The 24,986-nt window shown below is 41.2% G+C and overlaps 2 protein-coding genes across 2 annotated transcripts in view; both read right to left on the reverse strand.

Moving 5' to 3' along the window:
• The window catches only part of ryr2a (ryanodine receptor 2a (cardiac)), a 246,807-nt gene that overhangs the window by 127,696 nt on the left and 94,125 nt on the right, over positions 1-24,986 (reverse strand). The window contains exons 36-50 of the mRNA XM_078290909.1: positions 23,831-23,991; positions 22,588-22,747; positions 20,521-20,607; positions 17,113-17,244; positions 16,632-16,726; positions 16,314-16,489; positions 14,342-15,024; positions 11,999-12,199; positions 10,975-11,080; positions 10,275-10,418; positions 6,209-6,336; positions 4,844-4,989; positions 4,409-4,523; positions 1,057-1,189; positions 75-178 (exon numbers count right to left, since the gene is read on the reverse strand). Coding sequence (XP_078147035.1) covers positions 75-178; positions 1,057-1,189; positions 4,409-4,523; positions 4,844-4,989; positions 6,209-6,336; positions 10,275-10,418; positions 10,975-11,080; positions 11,999-12,199; positions 14,342-15,024; positions 16,314-16,489; positions 16,632-16,726; positions 17,113-17,244; positions 20,521-20,607; positions 22,588-22,747; positions 23,831-23,991 — 2,571 coding nt within the window. The remainder of the gene's footprint in view (positions 1-74; positions 179-1,056; positions 1,190-4,408; positions 4,524-4,843; positions 4,990-6,208; positions 6,337-10,274; positions 10,419-10,974; positions 11,081-11,998; positions 12,200-14,341; positions 15,025-16,313; positions 16,490-16,631; positions 16,727-17,112; positions 17,245-20,520; positions 20,608-22,587; positions 22,748-23,830; positions 23,992-24,986) is intronic.
• The window catches only part of mtr (5-methyltetrahydrofolate-homocysteine methyltransferase), a 247,944-nt gene continuing 226,574 nt past the window's right edge, over positions 3,617-24,986 (reverse strand). The window contains exon 34 of the mRNA XM_071906941.2: positions 3,617-3,628. The gene's annotated coding sequence lies outside the window, so the exon portion shown is untranslated. The remainder of the gene's footprint in view (positions 3,629-24,986) is intronic.

Raw genomic sequence — 24,986 nt, forward strand, 5'->3', positions numbered from 1 at the left:
ACAGGCATACATACAGCATTAATTTCTGTGTGTGTGTGTGTGTGCGTGCGTGCATGTGTGTGTGTGAACCTCACCTTCTCCAGGTCTGGCTCTCTCAAAGCCAGAGCCAACTCATTATTATCCATGACTGATGCTGCAGCCACATCCAGAGGAGTAGAGCCGCGCATGGATGGAGATGCTGAGGAGAGGAGAGGAGAGGACAGGAGAGGAGTCAATATAAAGAGTGAAGCACATGAAAGGAGATGATGAGAGTTTCTCAAGTATAATTAAAGACCATTACTATGCAGCAGCACACCAACAAGAAGCCCTGTGTTTGCTCTTGGACGCACAGCACACTGAGTTTACAGCTAAAACAGCTAATGTTGTCTGCAAGCAATGAGGAAATAAAAACAGCTGTAAAAACTAATGGAGTTTAACCAAGTACCCAACATCTCATCACAACACAGTACACAACTACAAGGCATGGAATTTATATAGTAACACATAGCAATAACAACTATGGAGGAAAGAAATGAAAGAAAATAAAGAACAGCAAAGCTAAACGTTCAAAAAAACATCAGCATTGCTTTTTTTAAAATTTCAGACTGGCTTAAACGCCTGTGGTGTTGGTAACTTGAGTCTCAGACTAGATGCTGTTTCAAGGTAGACAGCTCATCAAGATGAGTGACAAGTGCTGGGGCGGGAACTTGACCAACTGAGGGGGAGGAGGGCGGGACTAACATACAGTACACGAACAAGGACGGATGGATGAATTGGTACATAAGCTATGCCACTTTAAGGAAGGAAGGACTTCTACTCAGTTGAGAAGAGGTAAAAAACAAGTTAAACTACTGGGGTGCGACTGCAGCCATTGGACCCATGACCTCTTTTCGCATAGGTTCCAGAAGTCAAGTTTAAAGTCAATGAGACGTAGGGCAACATTTTCAATCCCTTGCACAATGCCCTGTGCCCTAAAACAGCTGCTGTGGCATAAAATGGAATGAAAAGTGCTCCGAATCTGTGACAGCAGTGTCCAGTGAAATCCAATGGTGGACACACACACATACACACACACACCGAGGCCGACGCTGCTGTTTTCCAGCAGGTAGCTCAGGTGGTCAAACATGGCTTTCTGGTTCTGACGGCTGATTCGACAGAAGTAGCAGAGGAAACGACAACAGTTGGCCACCATCTTAGGAAAGGTAATTTCCTGAAAAAAAACACACAGAGAGGTCATATACAGGGTTAGACAGATATATGGGGATAATATTGTCCTTTACTGAAAATGGTATATGGTCCAGTCAGTCATTTTGATCAGATTCCACACAAGTATGCATGAGTATGTTTACAACAACAACAACAAATCCACAGAATGACAAAAATGTTCCCTGATTGCCCCACAAGGCATTGTGGGTATTGGAGTCTTTGTTATTATCACAACACAGCAAAAATCTCAACATATCAACATTTCAAAATGATGAATAATTTTAAAATTATGTGTATGACGAACCTGTCGAATTTCAAGTGGATCGATTACTGTCATGATTTTACAGTCAGTTGAACGTTTTGTGCAAATTTTACAAAATACATAAGTTAATAACTTGGTAACCTCATACTCCTTTAGCTCAGCTCCTTTAGCTTTACTGTTATCTCTATTGTTTTTGTTGGGATTATTAGGGGTCTGAAACCTGAAACCCTATTGTTTTTGAAGGATTCTACTTCTTTTACGGTCTTATTATCCAAATTTAGTGGATAGTTTCAAACCTCCCAAGTGGTATCTTGCCTCTTCTTGTTTACAAGGAGAGGCCAGGTTCCCGAATGCATGCATTAATATGCAACGATGAACGGAACTTCTTTCAAATGTAAAAGTTGATAGCCGGAAATTAGTGTTCTGATACAACTTTGCAAAACACAATTGGCTTCTCATTCGCAGTGATGGATTGCCTTTACTGTGTGAATTAAAAGTCTCAAGAGATGTTTTCTATGCATTTGGAATTGAATGGGAGTGAATGAGGAGGTGAAGTTCAGCAAAACTGATATAAAATGTCGAATTGTGGTGCATGCAGGTAAAAACTGTCACAATTAACATTAACATTCGATCCAACTTTATTGACCAATATGGCATCAGGTAGAAGCAGCAGTGTGGCAGGTGCTGCAGGCTCACCTTCTCCTAAACATCATGGAAAAGCACCATTCTATAATGCAACTTCAGCTAAACACTGGACTTCATCCATACATGGCGTTTCACCAGCCAAAGCCACCACAAGTAGGCTTAATCAGTGCTTGCGCCCAGGATGGAATCATTCCAATCCTCCCATTGAACTCATGGGGACATTGTGCAGTCTACCTTTTGGTACTGGGTATTTTCAGTGGACATTTAAACATAAGAAGCATAATCTCAAAGGCTGAACAACTGGAAAAGCTCCGAATAGATTCTAATCTTGAATTCTTATATCTTTCTGAAACATGGATTACTCCAACAACTCCAAGTGTTTTTACTACGTCGGGATACAATGTTTTTAGACAGGACAGATCTCAAGGGAAGGGTGGTAGGATATTGATTTATGTAAAAACTGGTATTAAATGCAAACAAATTGACTTTAAGAATGAAAAAGCACTGGAAGTGATTGGTGTCACATTAACCTTATATCCACAAATGTCTTTCAATATTGTTGGAGTTTATAGACCTCCATCCTCCAAAGATCTTCTGATATTTTAAAGCAATGTGACAGTAATAAAGAACCAGAAGTCAAGTTTAAAGTCAATGAGACGTAGGGCAACATTTTCAGTCCCTTGATTGAGTCAACTTGATTAGTGGTCTTTCTGACAATAATGTTACTTTAATTGGTAAGAAAATTAACCAAAAACAAGGTTTGGTATACGGAACACTCAAAATGGGAAAAACACTCCATTACAGACACCATTAAAAATATCTGCAATAAATTTGTCAAGCAGAGGCAGAGTAAACCAGGAAAGAAACATCATGACTCTCTCTGGCATCTAACGTTCTGGCGGTAGTTAATATTGTAGCCACTAGGCTGTGATGTTGAGTTCAGTTTCATTCTGTTACATGCGACTGACAGTAAGAGAGGTTGATGTCAATCTGTATCCATCCATCATTACCTGCAAGTGTTGTAATCAGTAACATATTCTCGACATATATTAAGGACTATTTTTTGTATTGCATGTGTTTTTGATTAATTACAATTAATAATGCTATTTGCATGTAGCATAGCCTGAGTTCATATGCTAGCTCTGAAATGAGCATTCTTTAGCAAAGAGAGTTACTAAGAAAGCTCAGGATATTCTTCAGGAGACCCTCTTTTCTCTGAGTTTTCCCTTCTTCCCTCTGGGTGTAGGTTCAGGCTCCCTAAAGGTAGCAGTAACAGATTTGATTTGATTGAATGTGTAGGCTCACTGCAGTTAGGTATATGGAATAAGGGCCTGTTCCCTACTTATGCATACTGGGGGTAGGATGTAGGCCACAGTTTTCTTGTCAGCATAAATTGATATTGTGTCATATTGTCTGTGTTTTTATGATTATGTTTTTCTGATGTTTGTTGATGTATTGCAACTGCTTGCTGTGAACCGAATTGCCCCATTGGGGACAATAAAGACTTCTACTCTACTCTACTCTATCCAGTTTTCACTCGGTCTTCATTTTATGAAGCGTCTCAATTAACCTCAGAGTAGAAGACAATTCTTGTGTAACCTTTGGAAGAGTTCTATCTGCATAGCTGTGCTTAGGATAGACAGTGAGGGCAGAATAGTGAAGAAGGAAAAAAAAAAAAAAAAAAAGGAATTCTACCAGGATGAGTCAAACAGCTGAATAGCTCCACTGCCTTTTCGTTCTCCTAGACCACGCCTCCAAAACAACAAAGAACAAGCAAATCTTTCTGCCAGAGCAAATAAGGGTGGTATTTGACTCCGGTGCCCAACACCAGGGAGTATCCTTGAGTCCTCGTCACAGGCCCCAACCTAAACAACAGCTTGCTCGGGGTGCTCATATGATTCAGAGAGGGGCAGGTGGAGGTGACTGCTGATATACAGCAGATGCTCCATTGCTTCCTAATGTGAGAGGATCACAGGAACTTCTTGCGTTTCCTCTGGTAAATGTAAGAGGGAGGATGGGCCAAAGGCAGAGGAAGAATCTATGACTGGGATGAAGCAAGCAAGGATGTTTACAGTGTATGGCTTAGAAGCGGGGAACTAATTTTTTTGTTGGTGGAGGGCCAAAATAATATCACTGAAATAAAACCCAAAGCATCTATCTGACTGTCACTGACGCTGCTGTCCGTCTCTGCTGTCTCATGCTTGCCTGAGGTCTGCTGTTCCTGGTCCTGGTTTGCGTCTGCCTGAGGCCTTCAAGGCTCTGATCCAGCTCCAATACTTACAGCCTATTTTCTGCAAATTATACATAGTTAATTACCTTGGACTCTCCTCCACTCAGTACGTTGACCATGACCTCCATGACAGTCTCGTGCATCCCCAGGGCTCGCATCAGGTTGGGATGCTGGTAAAACACCTTGTTGTTCATTATATCACTGCAGGAGAAAGGAGGAAGAGAGGGACAGGGTAAAGGTTAGTGGAGTTAAAGGGATACTGTACTCATCCCCAGGGCTCTCATCAGGTTTATAAGCACTGCTTGAACACGAACCTACCCATTCCTAAGTCTCTCCTCAGAGGTACAAGGCTAGGGTAGTTAAAGGGACATTACATCGATCAACAGGGATCTTATTAGGACTAGGTGTTGTTCATTACATCTGTATGTGACCAGAGAGGGGTAATTACAGAGGTGTGGTAGTTGTCCCCCATGATGAAATCGGGAATAATCGGGACTGTATCATAAGCAAGATGTCCTCACCCCAGTCCTCTGATCATCAGTTTCTCCTCCTCTCTTCCCATCCGGACGCTTAGCAGAGATCTGATCTGACCCAGAGCAGCCAGGAGGTTGATGGTATCCTCCACTGAGACTGAGTTTATAGTGTAGGTCTTAGGAAGGGCCCGAACCTGGAGAGAGAGACAGAAAGAGAGAGAGAGAGAGAGAAAGAGAGAGAGAGAGAGAGAGAGAGAGAAAGAGGGAGACAGTTAATTTTCATGAACTTTAGATATTAATACATAAGATATTGAATTATGATTATGTACTATTGTATAGTACGTTTTCAAACCAAATAATTAATACTTGCTATAGATATTGATGATTATGTTATATTGTACAGTGTATATTTTTTATCCAAATAATTCATAGTTAGGGGTCCCAGCTGGGAACCCTTTTGTTTTTGCTCGGATTATTATTATTAAGCTTCTTATTATTCTTCTGCCGTAAAAGTATCTGCAGCTCAGAAACTGTAAGAGCTACAGCTCCCAAACTTGGCAGATAGATTCAAAGCCTCCCCCACTGCTCCGGCAAAAAAAATTACACAAATCATATATTTTATTATCACCATATTTGGACTGTCCTGCACAATATTCATCGAACAGTTTTTTGATATTCCATACCGTTTTGATATAATTGGCTTCCAAAGTTTGTTCAAATGTTGTGGGCGGGGCCCATTTTAGGCTACCTCAACGCACAATTTGGTGTAATTTCGCCCATAGGTGGCGCTATAGCAACATCATAACTTTAAATGGCCATACACATCCATTGTATTTATATCTCAGTCATTGTATACAGTACAAACTTCATTCAAATTTCAAAATGCTCAGTATGCCACAGGGACACACATTGGTCCACATCACACATTTACCTCAGAGGCCCCAGTGGTCATCAAGTGCTTGGACCCCGCCAATTGCCACTTGCGGTTGTATTTATTATAGATATTGGTGATTATGTACTATTTTATGACACATGTTTTCACACCAAATAATGATTACGATGATTATGTTATGATTATACTATTGCATAGTTCATGTTTTCAAACTGAATAATTAATCATCTCAATATGATTTGAATGTATAAACTGTTTGTTAGCTTGTTAGCTTGCAGTTTTGTAAACTGCTATATTGTTACTAAAAAATAATTATGATAGTTGAATTGAACTGAATTGAACTGAATTGACAGAGAGATAGGATAATAATAATAATAATAATAATAATAATAATGACACATTTAATTTATAAGCACCTTTCAAAACAGCCAAGGACACAAATATGGCAAATATGGACAACGGTATTTAAGTGTAAGTAATGTACTAAGTGATATAGCACACACGCACACACGTACACACACCTGTCCCCCGATGCCATCGTACTGTCGGTGCAGCAGGACAAACATGGCTCTGACAAGCTCGGGATCCTCAATAACCGACTCCTGAGCCCAGCGAACCATTGTCTCTGAAATCAGCTGCTGTAACGTACCTGGACAGAGAGAGACAGACAGAGAGACAGACAGAGACACAGAGAGAGACAAAAGAGCAGCAAAAACTTTAGCCCTTGAATATCGTGAATACTTGTTGATTTAAAATGAGATAAGCAGCTATATCTTGACAAACGTCAATGTTAATTTCAATTCATTTTCAGTGAGAGGTGTCCGTTGTCCAGACGGCTGATGACGTGTCCATCTGCCAGATTTGCATCTGTTTTGAAGGACAGAATGTTCAACCCAGTTGCAACTTTTCCTGGTCGGGCCGATTGGTCGCCAGCCAATTAACCTGTTCTTCCCTGCCGCCCCGCCGCTGGATCCATCATTACAAATGCAGGTTGCACGGCCAAGCTTTGTTCAAACCCACAGAACTTTATTTTAAATTCTAGTCAAGATAACAAGTTTTCCAAAGACACCAAATAAGTCATGCTGAATTACAGGGAAATGTGTATATAATGATGCACAAACATCTAGATTTTTTCCATTTGATGTAATGGTGCAGCCATAAAAACATGCCGTCTTGTATTTGAATATTTCATTCAATATAAGCAGCTAGAGCTTCAAGAAACAGTTGGAACGAGCAGATACAGAATATGGATGTGACATTGTTGTACAGTTAGGATTTTTTTTTTTTCTAACTTTGAAGCTACTTAAGGGGAAATTAAGGATAAAGTCAGTGTACAAGGGGTTGTTCCTACATTTGTTTTGAGAAAAGTAGCACCGAACACAGACACAACGGTATGACTCATCATCAAAGAATTACAGAAACAAAGATAAAACAGAAAAAGCCTGGTATAAAGTTGGGATGACGAACTGCAATGAGCAAAGTCCTCTTGGTATGTTTTCACCTCACTGTACTTCTGCCATGCCCACCATGTTCACGTTCCAAAACAGCCCAAATGGACAGAAATCTATTTGACAATAATGCTATACGTTTTCTGATGGATCAGTGCAGCCGTCCCCTTAGCGAAGTCAGGGAAATATGATGTAGAAAAAAGGTGGACTGCTGAAGGGAAGGTTTAGATTTAAAACAAATTTGGCTGCAAAGTAACACAAACTGTGTGTAACCGGTGTAGTTTGCATTGTGTTTTAGAAAGACGTTCCCAGTTGAGATGGATTTTAATCTGGCAATAAACAAACAGGGAAATCACTGGACTGTTCCCAAACATGGATCTTCAGCAATGAAGCAATGTGCTTGCATGAGTGGAATAGATGGGGAAAATCCAAAAGGTGCGTCATTGTTTTGAGAGTAAGCACGTAAGCATTTTAACCAATGATATAACACTCAAAATACATATATGTACACATCTAACACAGCGAGTTGTAACTGAAAGTCCAGAGACTCTGTTTGCTGACTTATATAAGGCTTGTGATGTCAGTAACCTCAACTTCTGTAGTGACCAGGCTCTTGCTTGGCACACTGCAGTAAGGAATCACTTCCCCTTTGTTAAAGAGATGGTCTAGGCTGGAAACTGAGGATCCTAGCAGTGTCATAACAACAGTCAACATCCATAAGTCAGGAATGGTGGTAGTGCAGGAAATCCTCAGACTATTTCAAAGTGATTTCTTCACCATTAAGAAAGGGTGCAACAAGAGAAGACATCTCCCATTCCGACAGAGACACAGAGAACTCTCATATCCTTAGTGACTCTGGCAGCAATCACACGCCTGGAAGCATCAAAGACAGTCAGCCCCCCCCCCCCCACCCCCCAGCACAGAGCACACTCAGCATGCCCTGCACAACTCCTACACTGAACTAAGATACAGGTTTACACAACTGGAGAGATAACTTGTGCAGCTTAGGGAGCAGGTCAGTTCACTACCACCACAGTGTACTGAGACTGAACCAACAGGACAGTGGAGAAAGAGAGAGGAGGAATTTGCTGCACTATGAACAGAGGTGAGGGACCTAAGATATGACAGAGTAAGCATCACAGCTCAGTTGATGGCACTGAAAGAAGAGGTGAGGAAGCTGAAAGTGGACAGGTGGGAACAATACAAATCAGCTCATCACCTTGAGAGAGGTCAGTCCAGAATGCTAGATGGTGCTAGACTGCACCGCTCACCACAGCAGCCCCACAGTGAGCACCAGCCAGACAGAGCCTACTCCTCCCACAGAGGTCAGTCCAGAATGCTAGATGGTGCTAGACTGCACCGCTCACCACAGCAGCCCCACAGTGAGCACCAGCCAGACAGAGCCTACTCCTCCCACAGAGTCATTTGCCCTTACAGTGCACCTCTCAGCCCACATCGTCCATTGTTCAACAAGGCACAAAGAAGCTCTTTCCAAAACACAAAGAGGCCAAGATATGTTGCCTAAACACCAAGTAAGCTCTGGAGGTACCCGAGCCAATATGAATCCATAAAGGGACCAACAACCTTCAGACCAACAAGAAAGAGAGGAAACTTCACTACAGGGAGTCACGTTCCCAAACTCAAGAGTGGTCATCTCTACCTTACTACAGAGGAAGGATTTCCATCCTGACACAATCAGAAAGGTGAATTCCAGTATATCCAGAGACTGTGGTCTAAAGCCGAACATTTACCTGCCACACCACCCCACACTGGACTTGGTCAACCATGCTCACCTGCACTGAGAGGCAGTCCCCCATCCTTGAAGGATGCTGCCCTAAATTGGAGCCCCACTACCTCTCACCGTAGCAGACAACAAGATCCAGTCGTTCAGTGAACTATCCAATAACCACCCAGCCCACAGCCCACTGCCCCTCCACAGCAGAAACAGATAACCTACCTAACCTAAAGTGTAGCATTACAGTAAAGTGCATCTATTCTTGACAATACATTGGTGAGTGATGTAATTATCCTGATTATTCCAGGACTGCAGCAACAGTTGATGCTGCACACCTAGCTAGGCACTGCGGGACTGGAAAGCATCTATACACGTCTGTGTATTTGTTGCCATACAAACGACTAGAACAATGAAAAGTCTGTTTTGGTTGTTCTGTTTTGGTTGAGGCTCTATCTTTGTGCACATTTCCTGCCAAGTCGTGCCCAGGGACAAATCAAATAAACACACAGAGAGAAACACACGGAATTAACCGGAATTTATCAGTCACTGAACCCAGATTCTGGGCTACTGAAAACTTTAAAATGAACTATAAAATGCACTTTAGTGTTATGTTTGCTCACAGCCAAGGACTTAACAGTCCCACTGGTCATGGAATTCCTGAAATATCATGGAATTTTGAGAGGTTGTATTCCGGACAGGGAAAGTCATGGAATTTGATTCATTCTCAAGGGAAGTCAGGGAATATCAGGAGATTTTACAAATGGTTCACTTTACAGCAATATAGCAGAATGTATTTTCCAACTTCAATTTCATACATTCATTGCATTAGATGGTTCTCAGCCCAAATGGAGTGGAAACCAGACTGAGAAACATGAACAAACCAGGAAGAAATACAATGTTTAGATTATCCAATCAGGTCCAATCATTTTCCATAAGTTCCCGTTGTGGAAACTAAAAAAAAGTGCCACCTCCTCAAACCAAAAGTGTAAACCTAATGATGACAGTAGGGGAATTGGTTTGACTAAATGATTGACCTTTTTACAGGAGAGTAGGATTCTTAAGTGTCCCTGATGTAAAATTCCATGACTTTTCCATGACTTTCCATAACTAGAGTCGGACCACTTCCATAACCTAAAAATTTTATTTATAGTAGTAGTAGTGGTAGTAGTAGTAGTATTAGTAGATAGTAGGGAATTAAATTCCTTGGTTGACTAAATGAGATACTTTTACAGACTGCATCCTCAAGATTTTAGAACTGTTGAATGATGACCTTCAGGTATCAGCATTTTTCCAAAATGAATATATCGTATTTTAGAAAATTAACTCTCCAAATGTTCAATAGACTGGATCCCATTGCTGTTTTGGCTGTGTCTTTCTGTGTTTGGGCTGGCACTGAGGACTCACTGGGTTTCTTGTATGTTTTTTTCTTTGGCAGGTCAGCCATCTTCCTCTTCAAGTAAGCCACCTTCTCCACCAAGGAGAGGAGTCGACCTCGGATGGTGAAGTCACTTTCAGCCTCCATCGCCCTCTCCTCATCTATCTCTATACCTGAAGGCAGAGGGCGGAATAATCTCATACATATGCATACACATGTACTACATTCAATACATTTATACATAGTGTATGTATTCATCCCTGTGGAGAAACTGCTTTGTTGCAGCAGCAAATGGTAATCAGATACAGCAAAAAAAAACAGAAATAGAATAAATAAGAATACAACAAAATGAGGGTTATATATGAAAAAGAATGGTTTACAACATTATGAGGATGTATAACAGCAGTACTGGCAGTACACCTTATTGAGACAAACAAAAAAATTAATAAAAGTATGTACAATATGAGAATATGCAAAAAAAAAAGAAAACATTTTGCTGTATGAAATAAGTTCTAAAAATATAGAAATGCAATGGATAACAAATGTAGGAAAAATGAGAATATGAAGATACAAAATGCAGCATATATACATGACGTGCAAACATGCGTCATATTCGCATTAACAAGTCTACAGAAGGCCATACATACATGTATAGAAAGTACCTAGGTATGTAGAGGTGTGTTTGTGTTTCTAAGTATATTTCATTTCATTGTTTAAGGTGATCAGTACCACAATGTATCATGAGATCCTCGTGGAAGTCCAGCAGTTGTTCTCGGATGTATTCAGGACAGGGACACTCCGGTTTCTCATCCTTAAAGTTCAGCAGCATGTTGATCTGCAGGGGAAATTAAAAACCGTTTGTGTGGTGTCACGTACCAAAAACAATCTCAATCGATTTTTACACGTTCATTTTCCAGCATCTCTCTGAGCCTCACCAAGAACAGGCTGTTTCTGTCGCTGTGTCTTTAAGGCTCATTAATATTAACGACCCCTCTGTTCTGATTGGCTAACCATTTCAAGAGTGAAACGTGACACATCACAGACCGGCAGAAGAACAGGCAGCTACAGGTAGGGAAAACTCTCCGGTAATAAACAATGACAACCGCTCAACTGCTTTGAAAAAAACGCTTTGTTAGTCTATTATTTCTTACAAAAATGATAAAGAGCGAACCTTTGTGACACCACAAAGTTATGGAAGTCCAAACGGCTCGTTTAGAGGCTCGCTTTTCTAATATGGATTGTGTGGATTTAGTTGGCTACTTTCACGATGTTTAGATAGCACATCCAACCCGTTTTCCACGATATGGGACCTTTAAAAGCAGGATCTGTTGTTGAATCTGTTCACAAACTTGTTGAATGTCAGTTTTCAGGATATTTTCGTGGCCTCATTCAAATGCTACAAACTCGTCCAGCTGCATCCGATCTTGGTGAGTACTTTACATTCTGGTTTTCATGGCATCCAAGTGCCAAATAACCCCCATGTTAAAACTAAGTGGAATATTGCTTTAAATTACATTACATGCAAGCATTGAAGGTGTAGCATCTCTCCGAGTGCTATTCTAGTTTTCCATGTTAAGAGGCTTCAGCAGTACATCAGTATTTATGGTGAGACAGGGTATGTTCATGGTTTGTTTCTTTGTTCAGCGGTTTCTCAATGTACTTCTCAAATGTGTCTTTATTCGATTCTATTATACTGCATGCTACTCTACTCTTCTGTACTCTCTTCCACTCTACTCTCCTCTCCTGGTCTCACCTGTTCCTGTGGAGGTGATCTGAACTCTTTGGTCTTCTTGGCAGTGAGGGCGGCGGACATGTTGAGCGCTTGCATCACCTCGTTGTAGCGGAAGCGCTGGTTGTCTTGGAGACAGGCCACAAAGTCGTCTGAAAAGGCCACCACCGCCTCGATACGATGACGGACCTGGCAGTCACACAGGTACTGCAGCAGATGACACATCTAACACACACACACACACACACACACAGGCAGGTTAGCCACGCATACGTAACAGTCTTGGGTCAACACTTGTATGTAGACAATCTCAATAGACAATGGCTGTCTGTCTTTCCTCCTTCTCAGACCCAGGTGCAGTGTTTCTACCAGGCAGTGGACGAGTGCTGTTCTAGACTTATGGTTGTCAGTCACCGTCTCTGATGCTGTTTCTATCTGGATGGACTTGGCCCACCCAAGGTTTCTTCTTTTTTTTTTCTTGGAAGTTCTTCCTTTGAGGGTCTACGGCTGGCGGAGCTGGTAGGTTAGGTTATGTAGAATAGGTAGGCTGTTTTGTCTTGCTAAAATCTGCTTTTGTGTGTCTTGTGCTTTTTCTGATGTTTGTCCTATTTCATTCTTTTCTATGGTGTTGTTGCTGATTGTTAATCAAGTTAGATCTAGTCAGGCTCATTCTCTGTAAAGTCCTTTGAGACATGCATGTGATAAAGGGCTTTATAAATAAATAAAGAAACAAATAAATAAATAGGAAAAGGCAGTTGTACATAATTGGGTTGGGCAATACTGCACATTCTCCTGTCAACGATCCCCAATGTATTGATACATGTCCATAATGATGTGCATTTAAAAGTAACGGTTAAATTAAAGTCACTGACTTAAGATGGCTTGAATTTAAACACAGCTTTTAAATGCGCAAGGAAGGGGCATTTTTATATTTTAAATGATAGTATAGACCTCGCAGTCAAGAAAAAAACAGCTCAACTAGTGTGAGCTGGTGGTGTATTCCCAATAGGAGGCTGTAGCACAAAACCAGCACAGCCTGAGGAAGTACTAAATACACTAAATACATTTTAAATCAATTTGAGCATAATTTCTGTCTCTGTGTCTGCTTCCCAGCTCTTATCAGGTCAATTAAACAGCAAAACATTGGCCAGGGATTACCGAGCCATCACTGACCTCTGATGTATTCGTCCAATCGGCCAACTCTAACGCCTAAGTAGTAATCTTTATAATTGACCCACAGGTGTGCTGTTCCTATGTGAAATATAGCCGCAAGCGGCAATTGGCTAGGTCCAGGCACCCTACGGGCTTGAACCCCTAATAATAACAAGACTAAGAGTCTAACAGACCTGCGACAGAGTTTGCCATGTTTAGACCCCTGTGTTATGTGCATAGCATATTAAATGTATATTGAATTTTGTGGAAGCGTCCCTGCCGGGAATCAAGCTCAGGTCTCCCGAGAGTCTTTTACAAATCTGTTACAATCTAACTCCCTGCGGCACACTTTCACCCACGTGACCAAAAGTGGTGAACAGAGCGACCGACCCACCGACATTGTGATCCTTAGACTCCCGCCTCTCCCAGGGCTAAAAATAATATACTTTGCAGGAACTTTCATACATAGAATTCAGCTCAAGGTGCTTTACAAGCAGTACTACAACAGATACAAACTCAAAGACGAGACAGAGAAAATGCAGTGGAGAAACAATATTAAGAGCAATAATTGTCAAGAGAAACAAAAATGAATAATAGCAACTGCTTTGCAGCATTGCAGCAGCTTACATGTTCAATATAACTAGGCTCCTGATACAGACAAGCAGTAAAAAGACAATTAGCAAAACTAAAAGGAGCTCTGGTCTTGAGAGACTTAATGACCACTATAATGCTATTTCCAAACAAAAGAAAGGGTTAATGGTGAATGACCTTGGATCTTCTTTTTAAGAAACTTTCAACAAGTGAAATTAACTTACCGCACACTTGCCAGCTATTAGCAGGAAACCCCGCAATTTGGTATGAATCGTCTAATCAAACAATTCCATGAGCAATTTGAATTGTGGAGAAATGTGAAATGCAATGCAACCGCATTGAAAACTAGCGTCAGCGGGAGCAGTAACTTTCACTACAGGCATTTCAGACATGGCAGTTCAACAAGGACCTAATGAAAATCATACAGGCTTTTAGACACAGCAGCACACAGAGATGCTAGATCTTCTGGCCAGCATAAAAATACAATGACACACCATTATATTGAAAACAATCAAAATAACAACACCCTTAATTTGATGGTCAAGTCACTATAATTTTTAAAATTTCCAATTTCATTTATAAAATGAAAACAATTTTGTGTAGGCCTTCAGTATTGAGTCTCACCTGGAGTTTAACTGGCTCTGGTAGCTTCATCTGTAACAGTCCTTCTTTAGGCATTTTCCTCCCTCCTTCCTCCCCTCCTCCTCCTCCTGCTCTGCCTTGCGCTTTATCAGTCTCCGCTCCCGTCACCACCTCCTGCTCCAGGTGCATCTCCTCCTGTCCCTCCCCTCCTTCAGAAAACACTGAAGGTTCAATCAGCTGGAGGATGTTCTTCAGATCTCCATTGTGGAAAATTCCCATGATCAGCAATGTGTAGAACAGCTTGATGAGGGGGACAAATAGAAACTCAGTGCTACCCCCTACTGGATCCCGTACATGCATGCTCCCCTCTCGGACTGCCTCTGTTAGCATCTCAATTGTTTTGGTTTTCAGTATCTCTAATGGGAATTCAGGGCTATACTGGAAACAGTCTCCCGATCCTGATCCGTTGTTCCCGCTGTTGCGATCCGATGATCCGTTCCCACAGACAAAACTTGGGGAGGAGAAGTGCATTCTGGGTCGCAGGGAGGTGCTGAGCCCAATGCCGGGCAAGCCATGTTTCTTTTTCTCATCGGGGAAGAGGGTGATGCTCTTGGTTTCCTCGGTCATCGGGACGATGTACTCGTTGTTCATCATGAGGCGAGCCGTGGCATAGCTGCTCAGGTGGATATCGATGAGGAGGTCGTAGTAGCCAGTACGAAGCAACCCTGGGTGGTACAGCCAGAGAGCAAGCTAGTGAGTGTCAAGCCAAGTGAAGTCCACTGTATGTAGACAGTGCCACACGCTTTATTACAAAGCGCTTCACAAGGTTAAAAGAAAAAGATAACAGAGCAATATACACACTAGACAGACAAAAAAGACCAAGCACATTACAAAGTAAAAGTGGGTCTTTAATCAATTTTTAAAAACGGCAATGGATTCTGCTGTTCTAATACTTTATGTTTTTGTCTGTGGTGGTTGCTGAAGGAGGTTGCATTAACCTGTGTACTGCATGAAAAACATGACATGTTTCTCTAGCTTTATCAGGGAAGGTTTGCTGAGCACACAGCAACACACTCGTACAGTTTTACACCTTCACAGCTGGAAGCTTCTCAGTGGAACCACATTCCTCTACTACTGGCCACTGAGCAGCTCCATAAAGGAGTTAAAGCAATATTCCATTTAGTTTTAACATGGGCGTTATTTGGCACCATGACCACCATGAAAACCAGAATATAAACTACCCACCAAGATCAAATGCAACTGGACGAGTTTGTAGTGTTCAGATTTTTTTACTTCCCATTCATTTGAATGAGGCCATCACAATGAAAAACTTACATTTAACACGTTGATGAACAGATTCAACAACAGATCCCGCTTTTAAGTCAATAAAGCAGTCCTGGGTCCTTCAGCATTTTGCATTTCTATTCTTGCTTCACACTAAAATTTGTAATTAAAAATAAAAGTAGATCCGGTCTCCCAAACAGGAACTATCTCTCCTAAATGGTATCACCCCGCTATGTTCTCTCTATCAATGAAAATGCTATTCGGCGAAATTATTTTCTAAACCGTCAGACCAACAGTCAATTGAAAATCACAGTAGCGGGATCTGTTGCTGGTGCTGTTGTTGAATATGTTCACGAATGTGTTAAATGGAAGTTTTCAGGCTATTTTCGTGGCCTCATTCAAATGAATGGGAAGTAATCCCAGCCACTTTGGGGACTCAAACAGGTGACCTTCCATTCACAAGCCTGCTTCTTTAACAGTTAGGGTTCCGCCACTCTAATTTTTATTAAATGGAAAACTGCCTATAGCACTGCGGTCTATGTTCTACATTATAGAAAAGTGTATTACCTAGCATGACCTTATTCTTTATGGACAGACTCTGTCTATGACCTGCCATGAATTTATTCTTTATATAGGCTATATAATCTATTACCTGGCATATAGGAATTGGTCATGCTCTGTCTATTACCTGGCATGCGCTTATTCTTCAGGGACAGGCTGTGTCTATTACCTGGCATGTATTTATTCTCTATAGCCTGGAGGATCTGTGCCTCGTCCACGTGGGAGCAGAGGGCGTGGGCCACTCGGTTGTTCCCCAGAGCGCAGACTGCAGAGTACAGCCTTAGGGTATGGTAGTGGAACTTTAATAAATCCCTCTGTTCCGACAGTTCCAGGATATCCACTGACCTGGGTGACCGAGAGATAGAGGACAGAATGAGGAATGAGAGGGAGAGGAAGGGACGGAGAATGAATGGAGAATGAAAAGGTCTGTGTGTGTGTGTGTGTGTGTGTGTGTCTGTCTGTCTGTCTATTGCTGTGGGTACCGTACCTGTTCTCCTCAGGTATATGTAGAGACATGAACTGCAGCGGTTCATTACACTGGACCAGCCAGCCATGTCTGTCATTAACTCTGGATACTGACACCTGGAAAAAAAACAAAGTTAGCACTTCATACACAGATAGCATACAAAACTCAAATGGGACAAATGAGACATTCCACGAAGAATACAGTTTTATAAGACTGGAAGCCCAGTAACTAATCTCAGGAACTCACTTTGCAGTTAATTGAAAAATATTCAAATTTCAAAAATGACAACATCAATTTTCATATTCCAAGGGAGGGAACGGCGTTTCAGATACATCTCTAAACAAGGTATTCTGATGCTGTGCAGTAAGTTGAATGTAAGACAAAATATTTCACTTAATTCATACTGCAGTAAATCCTCTTGATTGATTTTGTACTGTTCAAAGATTTCTGTCCACACATTTGTCTGTGAATATTGTGCAGTCCTACTATAAATAGAGAGTACCTTGAGGAAGTGATTGGGAACGCGACTCCACAATACAGGAGTGAGGAACTGGACATGAAGCCGCGGAGGACACTGGGGAACTGGATTCTTCCTCTCACTCTTAAACAGACCAGCTGACAGAGGCATCACATTCTGCCAGGGAATAGAGACACATAGGACAATATAAATAACATGGCAATGGGGCTGGACAAGTCTAGGGGGATACTGAGGGCATATTCAAACCTATTGTCCATTTACTTAGGTCTGAATTAGGGGATGAGTTGCTGCCTTGTTGCATTTACGCATTGGTTTGTTATGTTTCATTCAGCAAAATTTCAAACCCAACCATAATTTACCAAAGTTATGTTAGTTTATGGAAGCCCTGAAAGGCAAGGTGAAAAATGTTGTTTTGAGGCCAGTTTCTAAGTTTATCTCATTCAGACAACCAAGTCTACTAAGGCATTTGGACAAATTACTAAGTGGTTTGGACAAGTTACTAAGTCGTCCGGATGAGTTACTAAGTCAATCAAACGAAATGAACTTGCATTGCTGTTCAGGGCTTCCACCAGTTAAGTCATTTCGAAATGACTTAGCACTCCATAGCCTAAAACAGATGCATGAAACAGCCCAAATCCGTTTCATACACTGAAGGATTAGGCTTGACCAAAATCTAAGACTGGCATAATCAAAAGGGTCATTTATTTGCCTCATAATACCAACTTTAACACTATGCAAATCTAACGTATGAAGGATATCTGAGAATTGCTTATAAATGCAGGTGGCCTATACTGAAAATGGGTGCTCACACCAGCGCAAAATGGCCTAGACATATCCAAGCTGCAGGGAGACTTCAAATAACCCATGTAGGCTCAAAAACAAAAGCATCTAATCCACCCATTCTAGACTCATTCACTCCTCAAGACTGTAAAGAAAGTATGAATTATATCCACATCTCCCCGTAGTAAGAGTAGGCACAGTTAAAAATAACTCGGACAAACCCACTGTGCAGAGGAAATCATATCACAGACTGATGAAAAGCATGGGCGAGCAGATGCAAAGTGCCTTGAGGGACCCACAAATCACTCTGTCCAGCCCGCCAAGCACTGCAACCTATGTGCTCCTGTTGTGGCCCTGCTGAGTTCAACTCTGATTAGTCGTCATATCTTCAACCATCAGTGCCTCATCCAACCGAGCATCCTCACAGACACCCGGCCTCAGCGTGCTTCATCTCCTTCCGGACCTCCGCTGGTGGCGTGTGTATGATCATTGTCCACTGGGCATCATTCATGCATCACACACAAAGTCATTCACTGGATGAAACTTTATACAACACATCAAACACTTTTGACAGTTGATCAGATGAGGACTGCTGCACAGGCTTCAAACATGTCCATATGTAGAGAAAAAAAGAAGAAGAAAAAATCCAAGGCACTCTACTTTGTATGAAGTTAAAAAGCCTCTATTATTCTTGGCTATTTCATGTTAAAGTGTTAGAAAACACACCAACCAGAGGTGGGGATTCGAGTCACATGACTTGGACTCGAGTCAGACTCAAGTCACAATTTGAACTGCTTGAGACTTGACTTGATGCATGAAGAGAAGACTTGAGACTTGACTTGACTTGGGTTCTGGTGACTTGGGACTTGACTTTGACTTGTACTTTGATGACTTGAAAAGGTTTCTAAAGTCTTGACTTGAGATCTTGTGTTTGTGTAAATGACTTAGATTGAAAGTGATGAGTGATGATCATTTGTTCCAGCAGACGACTGAATTTAAATTCTGTTTTCTGAATTTGTATGGAATGATTGAATTTATTGAAGTTGAAACTGATTAAAGAAATCAAACTCATGATGCTCTTACCAAGTTTTTATCCTATTAAAACCATATTGCATTGGAAAGTCCTAGATATTTAGTTTTCTTTAAGATATTAAACTGATACTGGACTCTGAACACCAAGTCTGGACTTGACTTGGTGTTCTACATTTAGACTTGAGACTTGACATTAATGACTTGGACTTGACTTGGACTTGACTTGGTGTTCTACATTTAGACTTGAGACTTGACTTGAGACTTGTGCCTCAAGACTTGAGACTGACTTGGGACTCGAGCAAAGTTGACTTGGTCACACCTCTGGCAACGCATTGCGGCCCACCCTGCAGGAAGTGGGTGGGAGGCGGGCATTCAGTGAGAGCCTATAGAGTCATGAAGATATGGGCGTGGCTATTTTCAGGTTCCGAAAGCAAAAAAACACATTCAGCTCAAGCTGCCTCTAAAAACACTTGCATAGAAAAAAGGCTAGGGTAAGTTTGTGTACATATGGGCATTGGAGGGTAAATAAACTACTAATCCCAGAGAGAATTGCACCATCTAAGTCCCCACTACACTGCACTACACAGATGTCATCTCTACAATAACATGACGCCATATTGAAGGTTTGTTTACATTCTGCAAAAAAAAATGAATGTGTTCTATAATTCTATATAGAACGTGGTTGAAACATTAGTAAGCGAGGATCATTACAGCAACCTCGCTTTCTAATCTCGGAGACTCGCAGGGTTCTCTGTCGTGTAATATGGTGGCTATGGCTAAAATTAAAATCCCTGTGAGTCTGGCAGCTGGAGAATCTGCGTCAAAAGCGCTTCCAGAACCGAACGTCTCAACTCTATAATTTAGACTGGCACACAAAGTAATTGGAGGCTGATTGGAAAGATAGTCAGTCTCTATCTAATTATATACACCTGTGTTTGTAGCCTCCTCTGTGTTTCATTGTTCTTTGCACCCTGAAGAAATCCGGGCGGGGCCGCAACGCGTTGGTGTGTTTTTTCTTCTTCTTTTTTCTTCTACATCATACACTTTATTATGGCTCCCTGCAGAAAGTAATCTCCTGTGTTCATTGTGTGAGTTCAAATTCAAGCAAGCTCGAAATTCAGTCCTTCGGATCAGACCTGTTGATACTGTCTGTTATGTGGTGCCCATTCTTTAATTCTCATTGAAGCTAACTCTAAATTGTATTGATATAAGACACCATCAATAACAACTTACACTACATGTGTCAACACAAGCAGTAAACAGCAGTAAAGCCACAGATGTTGGCAGTCCAAGGTATGAAAAATTACAATTATCCGTTATATTCACAATTTCACACTAATACAGTCAACCACACTCATGAAAAGTGAAACTTATCTGCTGTAGTTTGTTTATGGTTGATTTTAAATTCATATATACAAATGATTGGATGTGGGTAAAACACGTAAAGAACTCTTTTCAAGCAGAAGCAATGAAATCCCATTCTTCCACCAGTAAGGTAAACAAGGAAGTGTTTGAGCAACGCGAAAAAAGTATCAAATGGTATCAAATAGAGGACAGCCTAGATAGTGGTTCAGATAGTGTGTGTGTGTGTGTGTGTGTGTGTGTGTGTGTCCTCCTCACCTTTATATGCCCCAGTTCAAACTGGAAGACATTGGGGCTGGTGGCCTGAGCAAAGACAGCTGGGAACAACTTAGTACTGGGCTCCACCTGGGGGAGGGGGGGGGGGGGGGGGGGGGGGGTAAAGGTCAATCTATAGGCAGTTTAGATTGATTTTTGTTTCTCTATGACTCCTATAATGGTACCATATTCGCCATAATATCCCACTTTCCAAAACCACTGGTTTCTCTGGATTTATTTACCACAACCAGAAAATGATCACCATAGCTTGAAATAATGTACGATTAAAATAGCAGCATAATTTTAACCAAACGTACTTACTTGCTTTTTAATATAAGACGAAACTGGCCACTTTGTGATGATATTTACAGTTTATTCAAAGTACAGTCAGCTGGGTTTGAGAACATGTTGCGGTTTGCTAAAGTGTGTAAAGGTGTGTTCCATGCTTGTTTGCGACATTGTTTTCTTGTTTATTTTTTAATACAGTCTATGGTGCTTTGTTGCTAAATCAGTTGCCTTGTGTGGAGAGACGTGTCCGCTAACATAGCTTGAGAATGAGAAATGGATACGGTAGTTTATGGTATTTCAGTCCGATTAGCATCGGGTAGCGATTTAGCTTAGCAAGTTTGATGTGGGCCTGTGAATACAAGGAAGCCTGTTGGCTACAACGACAACAGTTAGATATGGGTTCTGTTGAGGCCCTCTAAGGGCAAGAGTCTTATAATAATAAAAATAATAATTATTCTTATTATAAACTCTATCAAAACAGACTTACAAAGTGCTTTACAAGAGATATAAAAATGAGAACAATAAATAAAGACATGAACAAGAAAAAGGAATAAAATACTAAAAGCTAAATGCGCACAATTAAAACAATAATAAAACAGAACACAGACCACAGTTGAAGTGAAAACGAGCCTAAAAATGCAGTTTTAAAAATGTTTCAAATGGTGATATTTGGATGAATGAAAGCAAATGGAGGTAACCTGATTTCATTCATGACAGCAAGACAATTATCACCTCTGCTCGTGTTAATGTCAAATTAAAATCGCAGTATAATAACTAAACTTACATCTTAAACACCAAGAAGTTCTTTTAAGTAGTTATTTTTTATGATGAAGTATCCAAACTTTCAGAACATCAACCTGTACTATAGGAGGAGGCCTTGAACCCCACATGGCCTGTTGCCCACAATGCCCTGCAAAGGAAACCATGACAAATGCATTCATCTCAACTACAAAGCAATGGCTTACTTTGACTTTACTACTCTATATACACTATACACTAAGTAGTCTACTTGTGGCTAAAAGTAACTTAAGGACAATAACCCTACAGGCCATTTCAGTCAGAAATGGCCTGTACTGTTATTGTCCTTAAGTTACTTTTAGTCAAGACATAGTCAGACATCACTGAGAAGGGTTGGGGTAAATTCAAAGAGCACTCACATGATACTGTAACTCTCCAACCTCCACTAACTCAACATAATGGCATTACTAGCAAAATTGGGATTTGGGCATTGGTATAATGGTGTAGGGAAAAATATGGAAACTCTTTAAATCTTGTAAAGTGCTGGAAGCTTTTGTTGCATCTACCCAGCAGTATACTCTAAACTAAACTTTCTATGTAACAATTATGAGGGAGACTATGGAATACAATGTCTGTTTTTCTTAAGAATCAAGTCCCTGAATTTGAAGTTGACAAGAAGTCTGGTGGAATTGTCTATGGTATTTTCCCCCAAATCAATGGGAATTCATTATTTTTGCTGACAAAAAGGACGCCCCCTTTACCTGTTTTTGCAATTCCTCAGATTTCACACAGGACGGAAAGGGAGTGAGTCAAATGTTGAGGTTAGGAAGAAAGAGGGGCAGGATAAAAGGAAGGAAGCCATGAAGGAAGGGAATGTAAAGGGTTGGAAGGAAGAAAGGGAGGATGGAAGGAAGAAAGGGATGAACGAAGGAAGCAAGGAAGGAAGGAAGGAAGGAAGAAAGGAAAGAAAGGGGCAAATATAGAGGGTAGGAATGAGGAAAGGAAGGAACAACCAAACAATGGAAGTGCCTATAAGGTTAGTACCTGGTAGTATGTGCTGAGCTCCTTGCCGTTGGCGGTGAAGGTTAGCCATCCATTTGCCGTGTCGACCAAACAGCCGATCTCCAAGCCATTGTTGTTCCTCCCCTGACCGGGACTGCTGCTCTCCCCAGCCCACACCATGTAGCAGTTACTACGCTTTATACTGGAGGAAACACATCCAAACCATGGGGCAGTTACTACGCTTTATACTGGAGGAAACACATCCAAACCATGGGGCAGTTACTACGCTTTATACTGGAGGAAACAGCCAAACCATGGGGCAGTTACTACACTTTATACTAGAGGAAACAGCCAAACCATGGAGCAGTTACTACACTTTATACTGGAGGAAACAGCCAAACCATGGGGCAGTTACTACACTTTATACTAGAGGAAACAGCCAAACCATGGAGCAGTTACTACACTTTATACTGGAGGAAACAGCCAAACCATGGGGCAGTTACTACACTTTATACTGGAGGAAACAGCCAAACCATGGAGCAGTTACTACGCTTTACAGAGGGAATGAAGGAATATTTTTCACCCAGCAGCGACACCATTCTTGCAAACACTGTATTTGTATTTGTACGCGGTACAAACAAAACTGCATGGATGCAATCTGCTCTGCACACAGGAGCACATCCATTGCTAGCCCTGATATATGAGACTTCAAGCCAAACTCGATTAAAAACATCTGGCAATTTACCATGCTTTGTTCATCAGCAAAGGTACATACCTGGTAGAACATTACTTAGAAAAATTGTAAGGAGCCACTCAATTCGACATACATCGAGTTATGAGACAGCACTTTCATTTCAATAAAGTTTTAACTACAAGCTGGCCTCTTATTCTCACAATCCACCAAGATACATTGTGGTGGGCGGAGACCACCAGTTATTACACTAAACTACAACTAAAACAACAACCAGGTGTTAAAAACATTGTCGTAAACTGAAATAAAACATAAAAACTAGACTAAAAACTAAAATAAAATTAAAAATATATGTGAAATGTTTTTAGTTTTAGTCTTTGTGTTTATGTTTATGTGCAGGGTTAAAAAGAAAATGAATTCTGGACAGAGAATTTTTGGCTATCTTTACTGACTGCTAATGACACCACTAGATGGCGATACAATTCTTTGCGTGCTTAAATATAAGAATTCCCAAAAGAAATCCTTCTTACAATTCAATAACATTAAGTAGTAGCAATATTCCCAGTGTTATGGGTTGGCTGGGAGTTGACTGACCTCTCATGGACTTTGCCCTTCTCATCTCCCAGGGTAACGGTGACGGTTCGGACCTTGTGCAGCTCAAAGGTCGGGTCGTACTGGTGGAAGTCAGAGGTCACCCAGCCCACCCAAACACTGCTGGGCTCCTGGCCAGGGAAGATCCGCACTGAGTAGTAGTACTGGAGAGATACAGTAGATACAGTTATCATGTTATAGTACTTGTTGATGTATTCAGGATCCGCCCACACCTATACATTCACTCTTTAAATTGATTTGGTGTTCACGACGTCACGGTCTGGGCGTAGACATTGGCGTAAAAATACGTCCTGGAAGAGGATACTCTTATGGATCCTTGGTAGAGCTGCTTTAGGGATGTTAAGCAGCTTCTTTTGTACACGGGTCATGGAGGAAAGGGGCACACCCTGTAAAGTTGTGCAGGCAGGTGATTCTCTTTCTCGGACAGTGAAGTGAAGTGGTGATTTTCGGATTAAGTCCTTTCTGGATGGCACTGGTATTACTGGGGCGGGTCAATAAATTGATTTTACCAATGTACATCAGTAAATTTAGTCATTCAGATGGTAAAATACTTTACTGGGGAACCATGGTAATCCTGGGACCTGCCACAGAACGTCACCCACAGTACAGAAAAACAGGGAAATATCTCTTCAAGTGGCTCCACATGTTGTAAAGAGTGATGGTACCCTACCCCACCGTTGGCTATATGGCCTTCGTAATAGAGATGTCAAGTACACAAATCAGTAATTGTGTGAAACGCCAAATGTCGATCCAGACGGAATTAAAATGACCCCAGGACGTCAGAGTTGACTCAAAATACAGTAGATAATTTCAGACAGAATTTTACTGGGGTATCAAAGAAAATCACTGAAATGTTTGTTCTGGATGGAATAAAATTCCTGAGGTCCTGAGGTAAAAGCTAATCACCAGACTTTCACTAGTAATACTAATGCTGTCCGGAGAGGATGCAAGTTTCTCTTTCTATTTTGTAACCCAATTCCAAAAGGCCACTGTGTGTATGTACTTGCCTCTGCTATTGTAGTTACATAGCAATTACTGCGTAGACAAAAGCCCTCTTTGTATGGGACTAGTATTTTGTGGGGACCTCATATAATTAGTGAATTACTCCCCCAAGTACTGTGTTTTGTGAAACGCATTT

The sequence above is a fragment of the Centroberyx gerrardi genome, chromosome 20, assembly GCF_048128805.1.
Source record: "Centroberyx gerrardi isolate f3 chromosome 20, fCenGer3.hap1.cur.20231027, whole genome shotgun sequence".
Taxonomy (NCBI): Eukaryota; Metazoa; Chordata; class Actinopteri; order Beryciformes; family Berycidae; genus Centroberyx; species Centroberyx gerrardi.